Source organism: Bufo bufo, chromosome 2, assembly GCF_905171765.1.
Source record: "Bufo bufo chromosome 2, aBufBuf1.1, whole genome shotgun sequence".
Taxonomy (NCBI): domain Eukaryota; kingdom Metazoa; phylum Chordata; class Amphibia; order Anura; family Bufonidae; genus Bufo; species Bufo bufo.
The window spans coordinates 423020956-423037602 of record NC_053390.1 but is presented as its reverse complement, the minus strand read 5'-3'; the positions used below and the strand labels follow the sequence as shown (position 1 = coordinate 423037602).

Sequence of the window (16647 nt, the reverse complement as noted above, 5' to 3'; positions counted from 1 at the left end):
GGATCCTCAAAAAATGGATAGTTTCTGTGTGCAATCAAGTTTTTTTCTCATTAATAGTAGGGCCTCATGCACCCGACAGTTGTTTTGGTCCGCATCCGAGCCGCAGTTTTTGTGGCTAGGATGCGGACCCATTCACTTCAATGGGGCCGCAAAAAAAGCGGACAGCACTCCGTGTGCTGTCTGCATCCGTTGCTCCGTTCCGTGGTCCGCAAAAAAAATATAACCTGTCCTATTCTTGTCCGTTTTGCGGACAAGAATAGGCAGGTATATAAATGGCTGTCCGTGCCATTCCACAAATTACGGAACGCACACGGACGCCATCCGTGTTTTGCGGACCGCAAAACACACAACGCTCGTGTGCGCGAGGCCTAAGGGCTATTCTCAGTCACAAATATAGACATGAATAGGACCTGTGCTGAGATATGTGGATGGGGGCATTGCGACCAGTGTTCCCTCTATGTTGCGCGGGTGCGCGGCCGCGCAGCAATTATTGTGAATGGGCCAGTCTAATAGTCTTAATACCCAAGCCGGATGGGACGTTACGATTCTGTAGCGAACTTAATGAGGTTTCCAAGTTTGACGCATATCCCATGCCCTGAGTGGATGAGCTTATTGAGAAGTTAGGCCAAGCCCAGTACTTCTCTGTTTTGGACCTCACCAAAGGGTACTGGCAGGAGGCTGCCAAGGAGAAAACGGCTTTCATCACACCAGAGGAGCTGTATCAGTATAAGGTATTACCCTTTGGTCTACATGGCGCTCCCGCCATGTTTCAAAGGCTAATGGACATTGTACTCCGTCCACATTATCGGTACGCTTCAGCATACTTGGACGATATAGTTATCCACAATACCGACTGGGAAAGTCACCTACCTAAGGTACAGGCTGAGGTGGACTCCCTTAGGAAGGCTGTCTTAACCGCTAACCCAAAAAAGTGCACGATAGAGTTAGAAGAGACTAAATAACTAGGGTATGTCATTGGGCGCGGAGTCATCAAACCCCAAGTAAACAAAATAGAGCGATACGGAATAGGCCCTGATCTGTCACCTCTAGGCAAGTAAAGTCGTTCCTGGGGATGATGGGCTATTACATGAGATTCGTCCCCCACTTTGCTACGATAGCCGCGCCATTGACAGGAGTTTTGAAGGGACATAAGTCCGTGATGGTTCGCTGGGATGATCAGGCAGAAGAGACGTTCTCAGCTTTGTCAGCCCTGTGTGTAGCCCCGGTTTTGGTGACGCCCGACTTCAAGCGGGAATTTATAGTACAAACGGATGCCTCCGAGGTGGGCCTCGGTGCTCTACTGTCCCAGGAATTCAACGGAGAGGAGCATCCTGTTGACTTCCTCAGCCGTAAGCTCACCCAAGCCGAGACCAGGTACAGTATAGTGGAGAGAGAGTGCCTGGCTATCAAGTGGGCACTCGAGTCTCTCGCTATTATTTGTTGGGGAGAAAATTCTGCTTGGTGACCGACCACTCCCCTCTCAGGTGGATGAGCCAGGCCAAAGACAGAAATGCCCGGGTCACCCGATGGTTCTTGTCCCTACAGAACTTTACATTTACAGTGGAACACAGGGCAGGCCAGTTACAGGGAAACGTGGATGCCCTGTCCCGAGTACATTGTCTGGCGAGTGTTCACCCCCTCTGAGTTGAACAAAGGGGGGGTATGTGACACAGTGAAGGGTATGGTCTGGGAGGACAGGTATTTTCCTCCCAGTGTGTGCTGCTGGGCTGATTTGCAGCCAGGTAGGGTCTGGGTTTTGACAACACCTAGCTGTCCTTAAAAGACAGCTGGGCTTAGCAGCAAGGTGTCTCTGTTTTGGGATCTGAGGTATGGTGCCGTGCTAGAGGGCTGAGAGCCCCACGCGGGTAAACAGGCCCCCTAAAACCTGTTGTGGACCGCTGGTGAAAAACTGCTAACAAGGTGATTGTTTTGTTCTTTGGACTTTCCTTTGTGTGAACTAACACTAAAACTGAAAAATGTCGCTTTGTTTTTGCCTTGTGTGTGAATAAACACTGAAGTTTTGTTTTTTTGCCTCTGTTCTGCGTCTGCTTACCCTGCCTACCAGAGCGAATCCCCACAATAGGTCTATCTATCTATCTATCTATCCCACAGGGGTTATGTTGTCCGGCATGGTGTAACCTCCATACATTTGCTGTACAGTATACATTATAATCCCTGCGCCATGCTATACAATATACATTATAATCCATACACCATGCCGTTCAATATACAATATAATACCTACCCTGTAGGGTTATGTTGTATATTGTATGGCATGGTGTATGGATTATAATGTATAATGTACGGCATGGTGCAGGAATTATAATGTATATTGTACAGCATGCTGTATGGATTATATTGTATATTTTACTGTATGGTATATGGATTATAATGTATATTGTACAGCATGGTGCTGGGATTATAATTATACTGTACAGCATGGTGCAGGGCTTATAATGTATATTGTACAGCATGGTGCAGGGCTAATGTATACTGTACAGCAGTGCAGGGATTATAATGTATATTATACGGCATGGTGCAGGGAGTATACTGTATATTGTACAGCATGGTGCAGGGATTATACTGTATATTTTATACAGCATGGTGCAGGGATTATAATTATACTGTACAGCATGGTGCAGGGCTTATAATGTATATTGTACAGCATGGTGCAGGGCTAATGTATACTGTACAGCAGTGCAGGGATTATAATGTATATTATACGGCATGGTGCAGGGAGTATACTGTATATTGTACAGCATGGTGCAGGGATTATACTGTATATTTTATACAGCATGGTGCAGGGATTATAATGTATATTACACAGCATGGTGTAGAGGTTATACTGCATATTGTATAGCATGATGTATGAACTATACTATATATTGTACGGCATGGTGCAGGGATTATAATGTATTCTGTACAACATGATATAGGGATTATACTGTATATTACACAGCATGGTATAGGGTTTATACTGTATATTACACAGCATGGTGCAGGGATTATACTATATTGTATGGGATGGTACAGGGGCTACATTGTATGCTCTTTGATGTGACAATTATCTTAGGTTTTCCTATCGTCCACCTTTGATGGCGCTGTGCCCAGCTCTGAGCCGACCCCGCTCAGCAACTGCCAAGGCTTAGAGGGAAGACTGGTTGCGACCACCTTGCAACCCAGCAGTGTTGGCTGTGCTTGCACACTACAGGAAAAAGTACTGGCCTCTCTGGTGGCCATGACCATGGGGAATGCACATAGGCACGCATGTGAAGAGCCCCCATTCCTGAATACGAGTATTGTATAATGCGATAGAAAAATGAATCCAACCAGCAAAGGAAGCAATATGGATATTCACAATACATTAGTAAGTGCCTTATATTAACTTTCTCTAGATTATAAATGCCATTTGCTGAAGTGATACCACCCCTTTAATGCCCTATTACACTGCCCAGTGCAGTGGATAACACATTAATCGGCGATCGTTTTCACCGGCCTTATTATTACACATTATGGACACACTGGAGCCACTGCGGAGGACTGAAGCCGTAGGGAGAGGGCAAGTATGAATCTATCGCTTACTAGATACTAGTCACAAACATAGAAGAGGATTCTTTACAGTAAAATCAGTGAGACTATGGAACTCTCTGCCTGAGTAGGTGGCGATGGCAAACTCACTAAAAGAGTTCTAGAGGGGCCTGGATGTATTTCTGGAGCGTAATAATATTACAGGCTATAGCTACTAGAGAGGGGTCGTTGATCCAGGGAGTTATTCTGATTGCCTGATTGGAGTCGGGAAGGAATTTTGGATGGACAGACTTTTTTTTTTTCACCCTTATAAACTATGTTATTATGTTTACTTGTTCATCTGCTGCTCGACCATATGGTCCAAATATTGGGAATGAGCGATCATATGAACGCTTGTTTGTTCCTGATAATTGGCATGAATAATGTGTAATAGGGCCCTTGCAGATTGGGGATGGACAGAAAAGCTGGAGGTGGGAAATCTTTTTTTGTGTTAATCATGGTGTAAAATGAAATGTTTGTGAATGTTTGTATACTGTATTGTTAGGGTTGGCAACATGGTGAAGCGGAAGAGATGCCGAGAATGCCATGTGGCTGTCAGACATGGGTGTCAGGACTCCTGTATTGCTATGGAGTTCTTCTGCTGTAGGTTAGTTAATGCCCTTGGTGTATGGTTGCCAACATTTGTCCTGGCAGCAGCCTGGAGTTCAACGGGAGGGGGACAAATAGCTTGGTGAGAGTGCTCTAGTGAAAATTGCCCCAAACAAAAACTGAAGGTCAGGAAATGTCAGACAAAAGGCCAGGACTAAAGGGGGTTTTAAGAGTGATCTGCGGCTGGAGCAACTGACGGCAACAAACACTGATGTCTGAATGAGGCATAAGGCTGTGTTCACACTTGAGTTGAGCTTTCGGATCTACTGATCCATCAGAAAAACAAAATAAATAGAAAATGGATCTGTTTTAATCCACATTTGTTTGAATGGAGATCAGTTGAATGGGCATAATCGAACACTGATGGAAGTCAGAAAAAATAAGGAAAACTGAGCACAACCAATGCTCAAAATAATAATTATTTTTTTCATCAGAAGAATGGAAACCTCAAAGCAAGTGTGAACACAGCCTAAGGCCTCATGCACACAACCATGTTTTTTCTCATCCGATCCATATTACATGCTGAGGGAATTTGAATGGAAAGCCAAAAGGGCACAATTTTGAGATCCTTGGGCTCTTAGTGCACACGACCACACGGACAGAATCTTTGCACATACCCATTACATCTGGACACAAGCAGCTTACCCACTATAAAGCCAGTGATGTCAGAGTCATGTGCCTCAAGTCTCTTGAGCCGATGATCAAATGGTATATACTGTACATCAGAGCCAACGTCAGCTATCTTGTCTGAAGTGCAGTCATGACCAAGTGGAATCCAAGTGGAGGAGAAAGAGCTCAATGTGGAGCTGGTGGAGGGGGGCATCGTTGTGTTCATGAGTTATGACTGGGTGGCATGCTTTCCATTTCCAGTATATGGAGTATTTTTGCTGCATAATGGTCATGGCTTCATTCAGTCAAGGCATGGTGGTAAAAATACAGTTGTGTGCAAGAGGCCTTAGGCTACTTTCACACTAGCGTTCGGGTGTCCGCTTGTGAGCTCCGTTTGAAGGGGCTCACAAGCGGCCCCGAACGCATCCGTACTGCCCTAATGCATTCTGAGTGGACGCGGATCCGCTCAGAATGCATCAGTCAGCGTTCAGCCTCCGCTCCGCTCAGCAAGCGGACACCTGAACGCTGCTTGCAGCGTTCGGGTGTCCGCTTGGCCGTGCGGAGGCAAGCGGATCCGTCCAGACTTACAATGTAAGTCAAAGGGGACGGATCCGTTTGAAGATGACACGATATGGCTCAATCTTCAAACGGATCCGTCCCCCATTGACTTTCAATGTAAAGTCTGGACGGATCCGTTCAGGCTACTTTCACACTTTTTTTTTAAACTACACTGCTCAAAAAAATAAAGGGAACACAAAAATAACACATCCTAGATCTGAATTAATTAAATATTCTTCTGAAATACTTTGTTCTTTACATAGTTGAATGTGCTGACAACAAAATCACACAAAAATAAAAAAATGGAAATCAAATTTTTCAACCCATGGAGGTCTGGATTTGGAGTCACCCTCCAAATTAAAGTGGAAAAACACACTACAGGCTGATCCAACTTTGATGTAATGTCCTTAAAACAAGTCAAAATGAGGCTCAGTAGTGTGTGTGGCCTCCACGTGCCTGTATGACCTCCCTACAACGCCTGTGCATGCTCCTGATGAGGTGGCGGTGGTCTCCTGAGGGATCTCCTCCCAGACCTGGACTAAAGCATCTGCCAACTCCTGGACAGTCTGTGGTGCAACGTGACATTGGTGGATAGAGCGAGACATGATGTCCCAGATGTGCTCAATTGGATTCAGGTCTGGGGAACGGGCGGGCCAGTCCATAGCATCAATGCCTTCGTCTTGCAGGAACTGCTGACACACTCCAGCCACATGAGGTCTAGCATTGTCTTGCATTAGGAGGAACCCAGGGCCAACAGCACCAGCATATGGTCTCACAAGGGGTCTGAGGATCTCATCTCGGTACCTAATGGCAGTCAGGCTACCTCTGTCGAGCACATGGAGGGCTGTGCGGCCCTCCAAAGAAATGCCACCCCACACTATTACTGACCCAATGCCAAACCGGTCATGCTGGAGGATGTTGCAGGCAGCAGAACGTTCTCCACGGCGTCTCAAGACTCTGTCATGTCTGTCACATGTGCTCAGTGTGAACCTGCTTTCATCTGTGAAGAGCACAGGGCGCCAGTGGTGTTCTCTGGCAAATGCCAAACGTCCTGCACGGTGTTGGGCTGTAAGCACAACCCCCACCTGTGGACGTCGGGCCCTCATATCACCCTCATGGAGTCTGTTTCTGATCGTTTGAGCAGACACATGCACATTTGTGGCCTGCTGGAGGTCATTTTGCAGGGCTCTGGCAGTGCTCCTCCTGTTCCTCCTTGCACAAAGGCGCAGGTAGCGGTCCTGCTGCTGGGTTGTTGCCCTCCTACGGCCTCCTCCACGTCTCCCGATGTACTGGCCTGTCTCCTGGTAGCGCCTCCATGCTCTGGACACAACGCTGACAGACACAGCAAACCTTCTTGCCACAGCTCGCATTGATGTGCCATCCTGGATAAGCTGCACTACCTGAGCCACTTGTGTGGGTTGTAGACTCTGTCTCATGCTACCACTAGAGTGAAAGCACCGCCAGCATTCAAAAGTGACCAAAACATCAGCCAGGAAGCATAGGAACTGAGAAGTGGTCTGTGATCACCACCTGCAGAACCACTCCTTTATTGGGGGTGTCTTGCTAATTGCCTATAATTTCCACCTGTTGTCTATCCCATTTGCACAACAGCATGTGAAATTGATTGTCACTTAGTGTTGCTTCCTAAGTGGACAGTTTGATTTCACAGAAGTGTGATTGACTTGGAGTTACATTGTGTTGTTTAAGTGTTCCCTTTATTTTTTTGAGCAGTGTATAATGCAGACGGATCCGTTCTGAACGGATCCAAACGTCTGCATTATAGCAGCGGATCCGCCTGTGCAGACATCAGACGGACCCGCTCTGAACGGTAGTGTGAAAGTAGCCTTAAGAGTAATGAAAAAAATATTTTTGTATCTATATTTTCTATATTATTAATATGCTATAGCTTGTAAATAATAATAATGTAAAAAAAGTGAAATTGAAGTAAAAACTCAAAAACAACGTCATTGTGCCTGCTGATCTGAGCAGGAAAGAGAACAAGTCGGGGTGGGGGTGATGTGTTCTGTTCACCAGGGTAATAAGGCTAGATTAATTTTTATTTTATTTTATTAAAACAACAGGGGCGGCTTCCGGCGCGCACATGTAAAGCGGTGCAGTAAGTGAGCTCCGTCTGCCCAGCTATTTACCGCGGGAGCTAGCTGAAATCCTACCTCCTGACATTCCCTGGTGGTTCATGGAAAAATTCATAGTGCGCAGCAGCTCCCCGCAGACAGACTCTCCTCTCCCGCCGTGGGAGACTGGAGTGCAGCAGAAAGGCAAGATGGCCGACGTGAGAAGCAGAGCAACCCGTTCCTCGCCCCAGCCTCCCCACCCACCAGAAGCGGGAGACTCCGGGGGTACTCGACTAGATGGATACCAGCAAATACCAGGGCTGGAAATGCCTTGCAAAGAGTTGGCGATAGCGGTTGCACAGTTGTTGGCCCCAGATATAAAGGCCACCTTGGAAGCGACGATAGCCGCCACTATGAAGCAAATGCAGAGCGAAGTGACCCAAAACTCAGCACGTATCCAGGAGTTGGAGCAAAGAGTCGGGGTCATCGAAGATGAGCTGGAGAAGGCTCAAACTCAGGTCATAAAAATGCTACACTTAAACCAGGCATTGAAAGATAAAGTGGAAGACCTGGAAAACCGCTCCAGAAGGAGCAATTTGCGGATTATTGGTTTACCTGAAAATATTCCAGCGCATCAGCTGACCCATATAGAATTGCCGCAAGAGCACACAGAATTGGCCCATTGAGAGAGGCTCCCAAAGAGGGCCCCAAGATGAGACCGAGACCAGCTATAGTCAAGTTCCTTAACTATGCTGACAAAGAATCCCTTCTGCTTAAATACAGACGTCTTAATCAGGGGACATAGAATCTTGCTTTTTGGGGACTATTCTGTGGAGGTGGCCAAGAAGAGGAGGGCGTTTTCACACATATGTACACAGTTGGTACAAAAGAAAATCTAATTTGCCCTCATATACCCAGCCATTCTGAGAGTCTTCAGACAAGACGATAGAATTGACACCTATCTATCACCCAGCGACGCATCAGAAGCATTGGATGAAGCGGAATCCCCTAGAAGCTCGAGTGGGGAAACACCACTTAGAGGACGCCCATCGCCACGGGGTAGCCACAATGGAGAAAAGTTGTGCAGGAGATCCGATGGCATTTCCTAGCGATCATCTGAGAGAGACCAGACCCACGCTTCAAGTCCGGAATGGGAATGAACTGTTAACCCTGAGTCTAGTTCTAAAGGCAGCGAACTTTCTCTTTTGCAGTGACTCACGGCCATAGGCCTGAAGGTATCGGGTCCTTCGGTTGGGGTGAGAACTGGGGGTTAAAAGGGTTGAAAGGGGACTTTAGACAAGATTATATTTTGGTAAATATGTTAGAACAAGGGGGAGGGGATGAGGGGGGACTACGGAGGTAAATTAATCTGAGGTAGAAGAGCAAGGTCATGGTGACTCTAAAACTGGAAGAATCTGGTATAGTGGATGCCGGCTGCCTTAACCAGTTCAGTGCGAAAAAGGAGAAGTCCAAACAGACTTTAGGCTGGTTGCCACGACCTAACGAGGCGAGGCACTTTGTTAATGTTTATGTTATGGGATTGAGGGGGGAGTTATTGGTTCTTAATCTAGTCATATTCCATGATTACGGCTTCAAGATGGGAAATTGGATGTATGCAGGTAGATGACCTCCTCCAGGGAGCAATCTCTAACCAATCTCTCTACCCTTCAAATTATGAAGATTATTACATGGAACGTAAAGGGACTACGGTCCCCTCAGAAAAGACTAATGATTCTTAAACATCTTTAAAAAATGAACGCAGACATATCGCTGTTACAAGAAACGCACCTGGAGGAGGTAGATTTCTGGCGCATGCAGCGTCTTTGGGTGGGTCGAGTATTAGGCTCTCCCTCAGAGGGCAGAAGAGCAGGGGTGCTTTTACTAATACACAAAAGGTTGAGGCATGAAGTTCTTTCCACTGACAGGGATGAGAATGGGAGAATACTGAAGGTAAAACTAGATACTGACGAAGGACAGTTGACCATAATTAATGTATATGGACCAAACAGGGCCGGTGCCACCATTAGGCGAACTAGGCATTCGCCTAGGGCGCCGGCCTGCTGGGGGCGCCCTGGTGGGCTCCCCCTGTATGGGGCTGCAGCCCTGGGCAAACGGTTCTTGAGCCGCCCCCAGTGGCGTTACAGTGGGGCCAGGAGGTGGAGGTCCTTCTTAAATATGGCAGAGCAGGCATCTGCTTACCCTGATGGCAGGTGCCTGCTCTGCCAGTAAATTACCGGAGAAGAGTAGGCGGGCGGCAAGGGAGGCTGTTCTAGCAGCTCCCCACTACTCCCTCGCGCGCCCACGTGATGCCGGAATGTGACGTCATTCCGGCCCCGGCATACTAAACGGCGCACTGGAGGACTGAGGAGCTGCACCACACTGGACCCCACGGAGGTGAGTGTTTAAGTGTTTGACTGAGTGAGTGTCTGCCTGTGTGTGTGTGTCTGTCTGTCTATGTGTGAAAGTTATCATTAGTGTTGAACGAATCAAGCTTTAAATCATAGATCCGAAGTCGATACGTTCAAAAACACTTCGTTTTAATGCTGTCCGGAGACCTGCCATTTTATGTTTATTTGGGTAATGTATAGGGGCAGTGATTCTGACCATTTTTGTAATATACTTTAATTACTGAAATTATACATTTCTATTAAAAACTAGCTCTAAAGTGGCCCATTTTGAGCCTTAGCAACGCTCCTCTGTCTTCTGTTCACATAACACAGTCAGTGTTAGTAACGCTCCTCGGTCTTCTGTTTACATAACAGTGGAGACTTGCTAGCACTGACCGTGATATGTAAACAGAAGACAGAGGAGCATTGCTAAGGCTCAAAATGGGCCACTTTAGAGCAATTTATTAATAGAAATGTATAATTTCAGTAATTAAAGTATACTGCAAAAATGGTCAGCATCACTGCTCCTACACATTACACAATTAAAAATAAAATGCCAGTTAAACTGTAAAATGTATTGCCTCCGTGGAGGCAAAATTGGTTTCAGCTGAAGTAACGCGAGACTTCGGTGAATGAATTTGGTAATCACTTCTGCGTATTTACAAACATTTCAAAATTGCAATCCGAAGTTGGGTTTGATACCAAGGTATCAGCTGGTACTAAACCAGACTTTGGATTGCAAATTTTGAATGTTTTTAAAGATGTAGAAATGAATACAGAATTTTGGGTGAAACAAATTTTACCTACCCAGAGGCAATACATTTTAATGCTGTACAGAGACAGTGCTGCATAAATAATGTGTTAAAAAACAAAGCAGACTGCACCAGACAACTAATTTTCATATGGTGACTTGCGTACCACAACCACAAGATTAATATCTGACCACTTTCACCATTCCAGCTGTTATCCCAGCACTCCATACATGCGCTGCTGTCCCTACAGCCGGGCCAGGCTCACTCATTCTCTCCTGCTGCCATGTGCCGCGGGGGCAGCAGGTAGCTTAAACTGTTGCATCTGTGCTCCATACCGGAGCTTACTTCCTGCTTGAGTCCTGTACTGCTTGTTAGGGCGTGCACGGGCGTGACTCTCCTCTTTTGTGAGGCAGCACTATGGCTGGGTTGTAGGAAGTATTTAAAGGTCCTTCCTGCCCCAGAAAAGTGCCTGAGCAATCTTGGTCACTAGCTAATCTAGTTCATTGTGTGAAGGTGTTTGGAAGTTTCTGCTTTTCTGTGTTCCAGAACCTGCTTCTCGATTTAACAGATTTTACTTGATTTCTGCCTGCCCTGACTTCAGATTTCCTGACTACGTCTTTCCCCAAATACATTTAGTTTTTTTTAAGTATTAAGACTTTTGCATAATAAAACCCCCTTTTTTTTAAAAAAATATGGTTTTGCATTGCAGCAATTCAAGACCCATAACTTTTTTATTTTTCTTTCTGCAGAGCTGAGGGCTTCATTTTTGAGGCAAGACTTGTATTTTTCATTGGTGTTATTTTGCAGTAGATAAAACTTTTTGATTGCTTTTTATTGTTTAAACACTATTTATTAGTCCCAGAAGGGGACTTTGACATGCGATCCTCTTATCGCTTCTATAATACACTGTACTACTTTAGCTCCTGTGGGGACAGAGTTGCCACATGACCCTCCTTAGCACTTAGCTTAACTTGAAGAAGGACCATTAGATCCAAAATGTTGCTACTGGCTACCATTTCACTGTCACTATCATGAAACCCTGATGGAATAAATGGATTAAGTATTGGTGGGAAAAAGTCTGGAGTGCAGTTTAACTCTGTTCTTGGCAGTGGCTTTCTGCTCTCTCTCAACTGACACGGCCAAAGGTATATGTATATGGGAGGCTGGGAGAGATATCTGTTGGCGAAACAGCTATTGAAGGTGTATTGGCAACTTTAGAGTATACAGTGCCTTGCAAAAGTATTCACCCCTTTGACTTTTTTCAGTATTTTGGTGCCTCACAACCTGGAATTAAAATGAATTGTTTGAGGATTTGCATCATTTAATTTACAGAACATGTCCACAACTTTGAAGATGTTTTTTTTTTTCATTTATTGTCAAGCAAACAACAAATAGGACAAAATAACAGAAAAAGTCAATGTGCATAACTATTCAAAGTCAATACTTTGTAGAGGGACCTTTTGCGGCAATCACAGTTCCAAGTCGCTTTGGATAAGTCTCTATGAGCTTGCCACATCTTACCACTGGGATTTTTGCCCATTCCTCCTTGCAAAACTGCTACAGCTCCTTCAAGTTGGATGGTTTGAGCTTGTAAACAGCAATCTTTAAGTCTGATCACAGATTTTCTATTGGATTGAGATCTGGGCTTTGACTAGGCCATTCCAACATATTTTACATGTTTCCCCTTAAACCGCTCAAGTGTTGCTTTAGCAGTGTGTTTGGGGTCATTGTCCTGCTGGAAGGTAAACCTCCGTCCTAGCCTCAAATCACGCACAGAGTGGTATAGGTTTTGCTCAAGAATATCCCTGTATTTAGGACCATCCATCTTTCCCTCAACTCTGACCAGTTTCCCAGTCCCGGAAGCTGAAAAACATCCCCACAGCATAATGCTGCCACCACCATGTTTCACTGTGGGGATGGTGTTCTTTGGGTGATTTGTTGGGTTTGCGCCAGACATAGCGTTTTCTTTGGCCGAAAAGTTCAATTTTAGTTCTCATCAGACTAGAGCACCTTCCTCCATACATTTTGGGCGTCTCACACATGCCTTTTCGCAAACTCACAACGTGCCTTTTTGGTTTTAGCTGAAAGTAATGGCTTTCTTCTGGCCACTCTGTCATAAAGGCCACCTCTATGGAGCGTACGCTTATTGTCATCCTATGTACAGATACTCCAGTCTCTACTATGGAACTCTGCAGCTCCTCCAGGGTTCCCTTAGGTCTCTGTGCTTCCTCTCTGATTAATGCTCTCCTTGCCCGGTCCATGAGTTTTAGTGGGCGGCCGTCTCTTGGCAGGTTCGCTGTTGTGCCATGTTCTTTCCATTTGGTTATGATAGATTTGATGGTGCTCCTGGGGATCATCAAACATTTGGATATTTTTTTTATAACCTAACCCTGACTTGTACTTCTCAACAACATTGTCCCTTACTTGTTTGGGGAGTTCCTTGGTCTTCATGGCAGTGTTTGGTTAGTGATGCCTCTTGCTTAGGTGTTGCAGCCTCTGGGGCATTTCAAAAAAGGTGTATATATGTAATGACAGATTATGTGACACTTAGATTGCACATAGGTGGACATCATTTCACTAATTATGTGACTTCTGAAGGTAATTGGTTGCACCAGAGCTTTTTATGGGCTTCCTAACAAAGGGGGTGAATACATAAGCACAATTTTCTGTTTTCTATTTCTAAACAGTAGTTTTATTTATATATTTTTCTCATTTCACTTCACCAACTTAGACTATTGTGTTCTGATCCATCAATTCAGATTAACAAAACATTGAACTTAAGGCTGTAATGTACCAAAATATGAAAAACGTCAAGGGGGGTGAATACTTTTGCAAGACACTGTACATACTCGCAGGTTGAGAGCATAGGTGCGTTGACATGAATGTGAGCCATGTTACTCTCTTAAAACAAATTATTGCAAATGCTTGAGCGACAGGGATCTCCCATGTTCATTGTTAAGGTAGAGAAAAGCATGAGAATTGTTTGCTTAAACTATTCTGCTCTGAATGGAAGAAAACTATGTTTACTCTCATATTTGTCAGCAGTATGTTAGTATGGCGCATCAATTTATGTCTATTTTTGTATTTATGCATTGATTATGGCTGCACCAGTAGACTGTATTGATCAGTACTTGAATTCTGATACCCGTATGGGCCAACTAATGTGGGTTCAACCTTTTGCTCAGTTGGTAGTCCGAGTTCTTTTCCCCACAGTAATTCCTGGTTCTTGCCATTTTGCACTGGTCACTTTATCTAATGTTAGATGCACTTTACTGGCCAAGTGGGGTCTCTATCACAGTACTCATCCGCATGATTTTATCTATGTGTTTATTGTCATTGATACATTGTATTTCAATAAAGTGATGTTTTGTTATATTACATGTGTGGTCTATGTGATTTGGTAGAGAGGTGTTCTGAGCATGTCTGAATTCAACTATTGGGAAGTATCCAGCTGTGTTATGATAAGGCTGAAAAGACTGAAACAGATAAGGGCATTTTCAGAGCAAAGGTCTATTTACATGTTGCAATTCTTCAAACCAAAGACGAATGCCCATTGGCTTCAAAATTGTTATGAAGATCTGTTGGATATTTCCCTCAGTACAATCATCGAACATATGCCACCATTTTCAAGTGCAGTGCCATATGTGTTCTTAATATATATGTTGGAGAAAGCTACGGTATTTGCATTTTTACTGATGCACAATCAAGATCTGTCAGTGATGGTAGATCTATTGATAATTGTTGTCCTTCATGTGCATATGGATTATTGACTTACATGACATATAAATGAAACTTTAGAGATCAACTACCAACACTTGCAATTAATGTATGACATTAACCGGGTACTGTGTCAGACTTATGCCACCTGCCAGAAAGGAAGCAAAGTTCTGGTGCACAAGACGGGCTCCAGCAATCGTGATTATTAGTCCAAGATAAGGTTGGCCACCACTCAGAAGATAAATCCTTCTTCATTTTATTTCAACAAATTAGTAAAATACAACTCCATTGGCACATTGTGTTACTTCCAATGCGTTTCGATCAGTACAACTATCTTAATCATGGCATGAATACAATTAGTGGAGTGATCTGTATAAATAGTATTGGGTGATTATGATACTATTTATACAGATCACTCCAATAATTGTATTCATGCTATAATTAAGATTGTTGTACCTATCGAAACGCGTTGGCTTTAACAATCTGCCACTGGAGTAGCATTTTATTAATCTGGACAACCTTGTCTGGGATTAAAGGGATATTCAGCTTCTCTGTAGTAGATATGGTGCCTGAACTACACAGTTCCATCCACTGCAGTAACCAGCTCTGTCCAGTACACAATGTATGGAGCTGTGTAGTTCTGACTCCGGAGCTACTCAGGAACAGATGATCAGTGGGAGTGAGGGGTGTCAGACCCAATGATGGCCTATCCTGAGGATAGATAGTAATACCCTGGAATACCCCTTTAAATTACAGCAGTAAACCAGTATGGCACTTCATAATGTACAAAGATGGAAACAATATAAAACACATTTCCAGTATTGTTTGATACAACTTACAGATATGAAAATGGTTACATCTCTAGCAAGCACTTAGATAAAGTATGCATTATAATTTATATTAATCTGTTAAAGAAATTTTGTAAATAAAATAGTGTACCTTTTTGTGTGTGGCTTCTTGCTGTATGAGTGTCACTGGGTGTCCTTTGTGTGCTCCAAGTAGGGGGCAAAGTGTACACACACATACTCTGCATGCCTTGCAGAAGAGCTCCAATGGCCTTTCCCTGTGCTCCAGACACCAGCGTGTCCTTCTCCTCATCTCCCCCATCTTTCTAGCATCTTCGTTTTCTGCATTACATACTTGGTGGTTGGCTTTATCTTCCTCCAGCATGTGTGGCTGAAAGTGGTCAGGGCAATATGACTCCCCACAAGTCAAACAGCTCCACTGGGCAATGCAAGGGCTACAAGGTGGGCACAAGTCACACTGTAATGGCTTTTGGCGTTCTGTTGGTTTTCCTTCCCTTGGCAATTTGCAAGAGGGGCATGGCCTTTCACAATTAGGAAGATTCTGCCAGAAACCCTCCAGGCAGCTTAAACAGAAGCGGTGCCCACAAGACACCATTAACACGGGTGATGGACATCTAGAATCACATATACCACACTGATCAACTGGTCGGCTTGAGCTGGAGGTATCTGTGGGCATCATATGTGAATCTGTCCTGCAAAAACAGTTCTGTAAAATATCACTTTCTTCCTGCTTGTCCATTACTTCTCCTCCTACTTCATGTTCTGCTCACAGGTGGTAAAAATATGAAGGTCTAGTAGAATGTTACAGCCAGTTTACAATATCAACAGTCTTCTAGGTAGTCTTGAAAAACCTGTAATCACCTCTGTTGAAAACGATGGCTTTGCCTTTGTGCTGTTCTGATGAAAGGAGGACTGATTTCTGTCACCAGGAAATGAAACTAGACTCTCTTTTGCACGTGATAGGTTGGGATAACCCTTTATTGACCAGGTTCACTTGAACAATTCTTACCATGTTACAGTTAAACAGCTAAGATGCATTTGATTGCATTGCTTTTTATTTAGTTGTTGAGGGTTTTTTTTGTGATCATTTTGACTTATGTCTGTAGCACTTTTATTTTTTTATTTGAATCTCCTTGAAGAGACCAGTCCTGTATGGAGACTTACTGGAAGAACTCCAGGGTATGAAGACTTATTGGCAATGCTCCATGGGAAACAAATATGCAAAGAGATATCTCCCAAGAAAGAGAACCATCTTGCCAGTGCTACCAATTGGAAGTGGCTCCTTATGAGTCAAGACTATTTGATATAATCTTTTCCAATCCAGTCACGATTCAGTTTTTCCCTTAGGTCTACATAAATTCATTTGATAGGCGCAGAAAATGGTCTAAATGTAAGACAGCTAGGAAGCTGTCTTACATTTAGAACTGGCGCTGGCCGAAACTGCATGTTGATGGTATGATTGGCTGAATTCAGCCGATCACTTGCCATTGTGCTCAATTACCAGTGAGTCCGTTTTAAAAAAAAAACTGACTTCCTGGTCAGCCAGTTTATTTGGTGGGATTGTTCATGT

The 16647-nt window shown here is 44.3% G+C and overlaps 1 protein-coding gene across 2 annotated transcripts in view; it reads right to left on the bottom strand.

Moving 5' to 3' along the window:
* Positions 1–15993, bottom strand: part of TRIM14 (tripartite motif containing 14) — a 95339-nt gene extending 79346 nt beyond the window's left edge. For both annotated transcript variants that reach the window (XM_040417376.1, XM_040417377.1), the window contains exon 1: positions 15211–15993. In XM_040417376.1, coding sequence (XP_040273310.1) covers positions 15211–15816 — 606 coding nt within the window. In that variant the 5' untranslated portion in view covers positions 15817–15993. The remainder of the gene's footprint in view (positions 1–15210) is intronic.
* Positions 15994–16647: the final 654 nt, after the last annotated feature.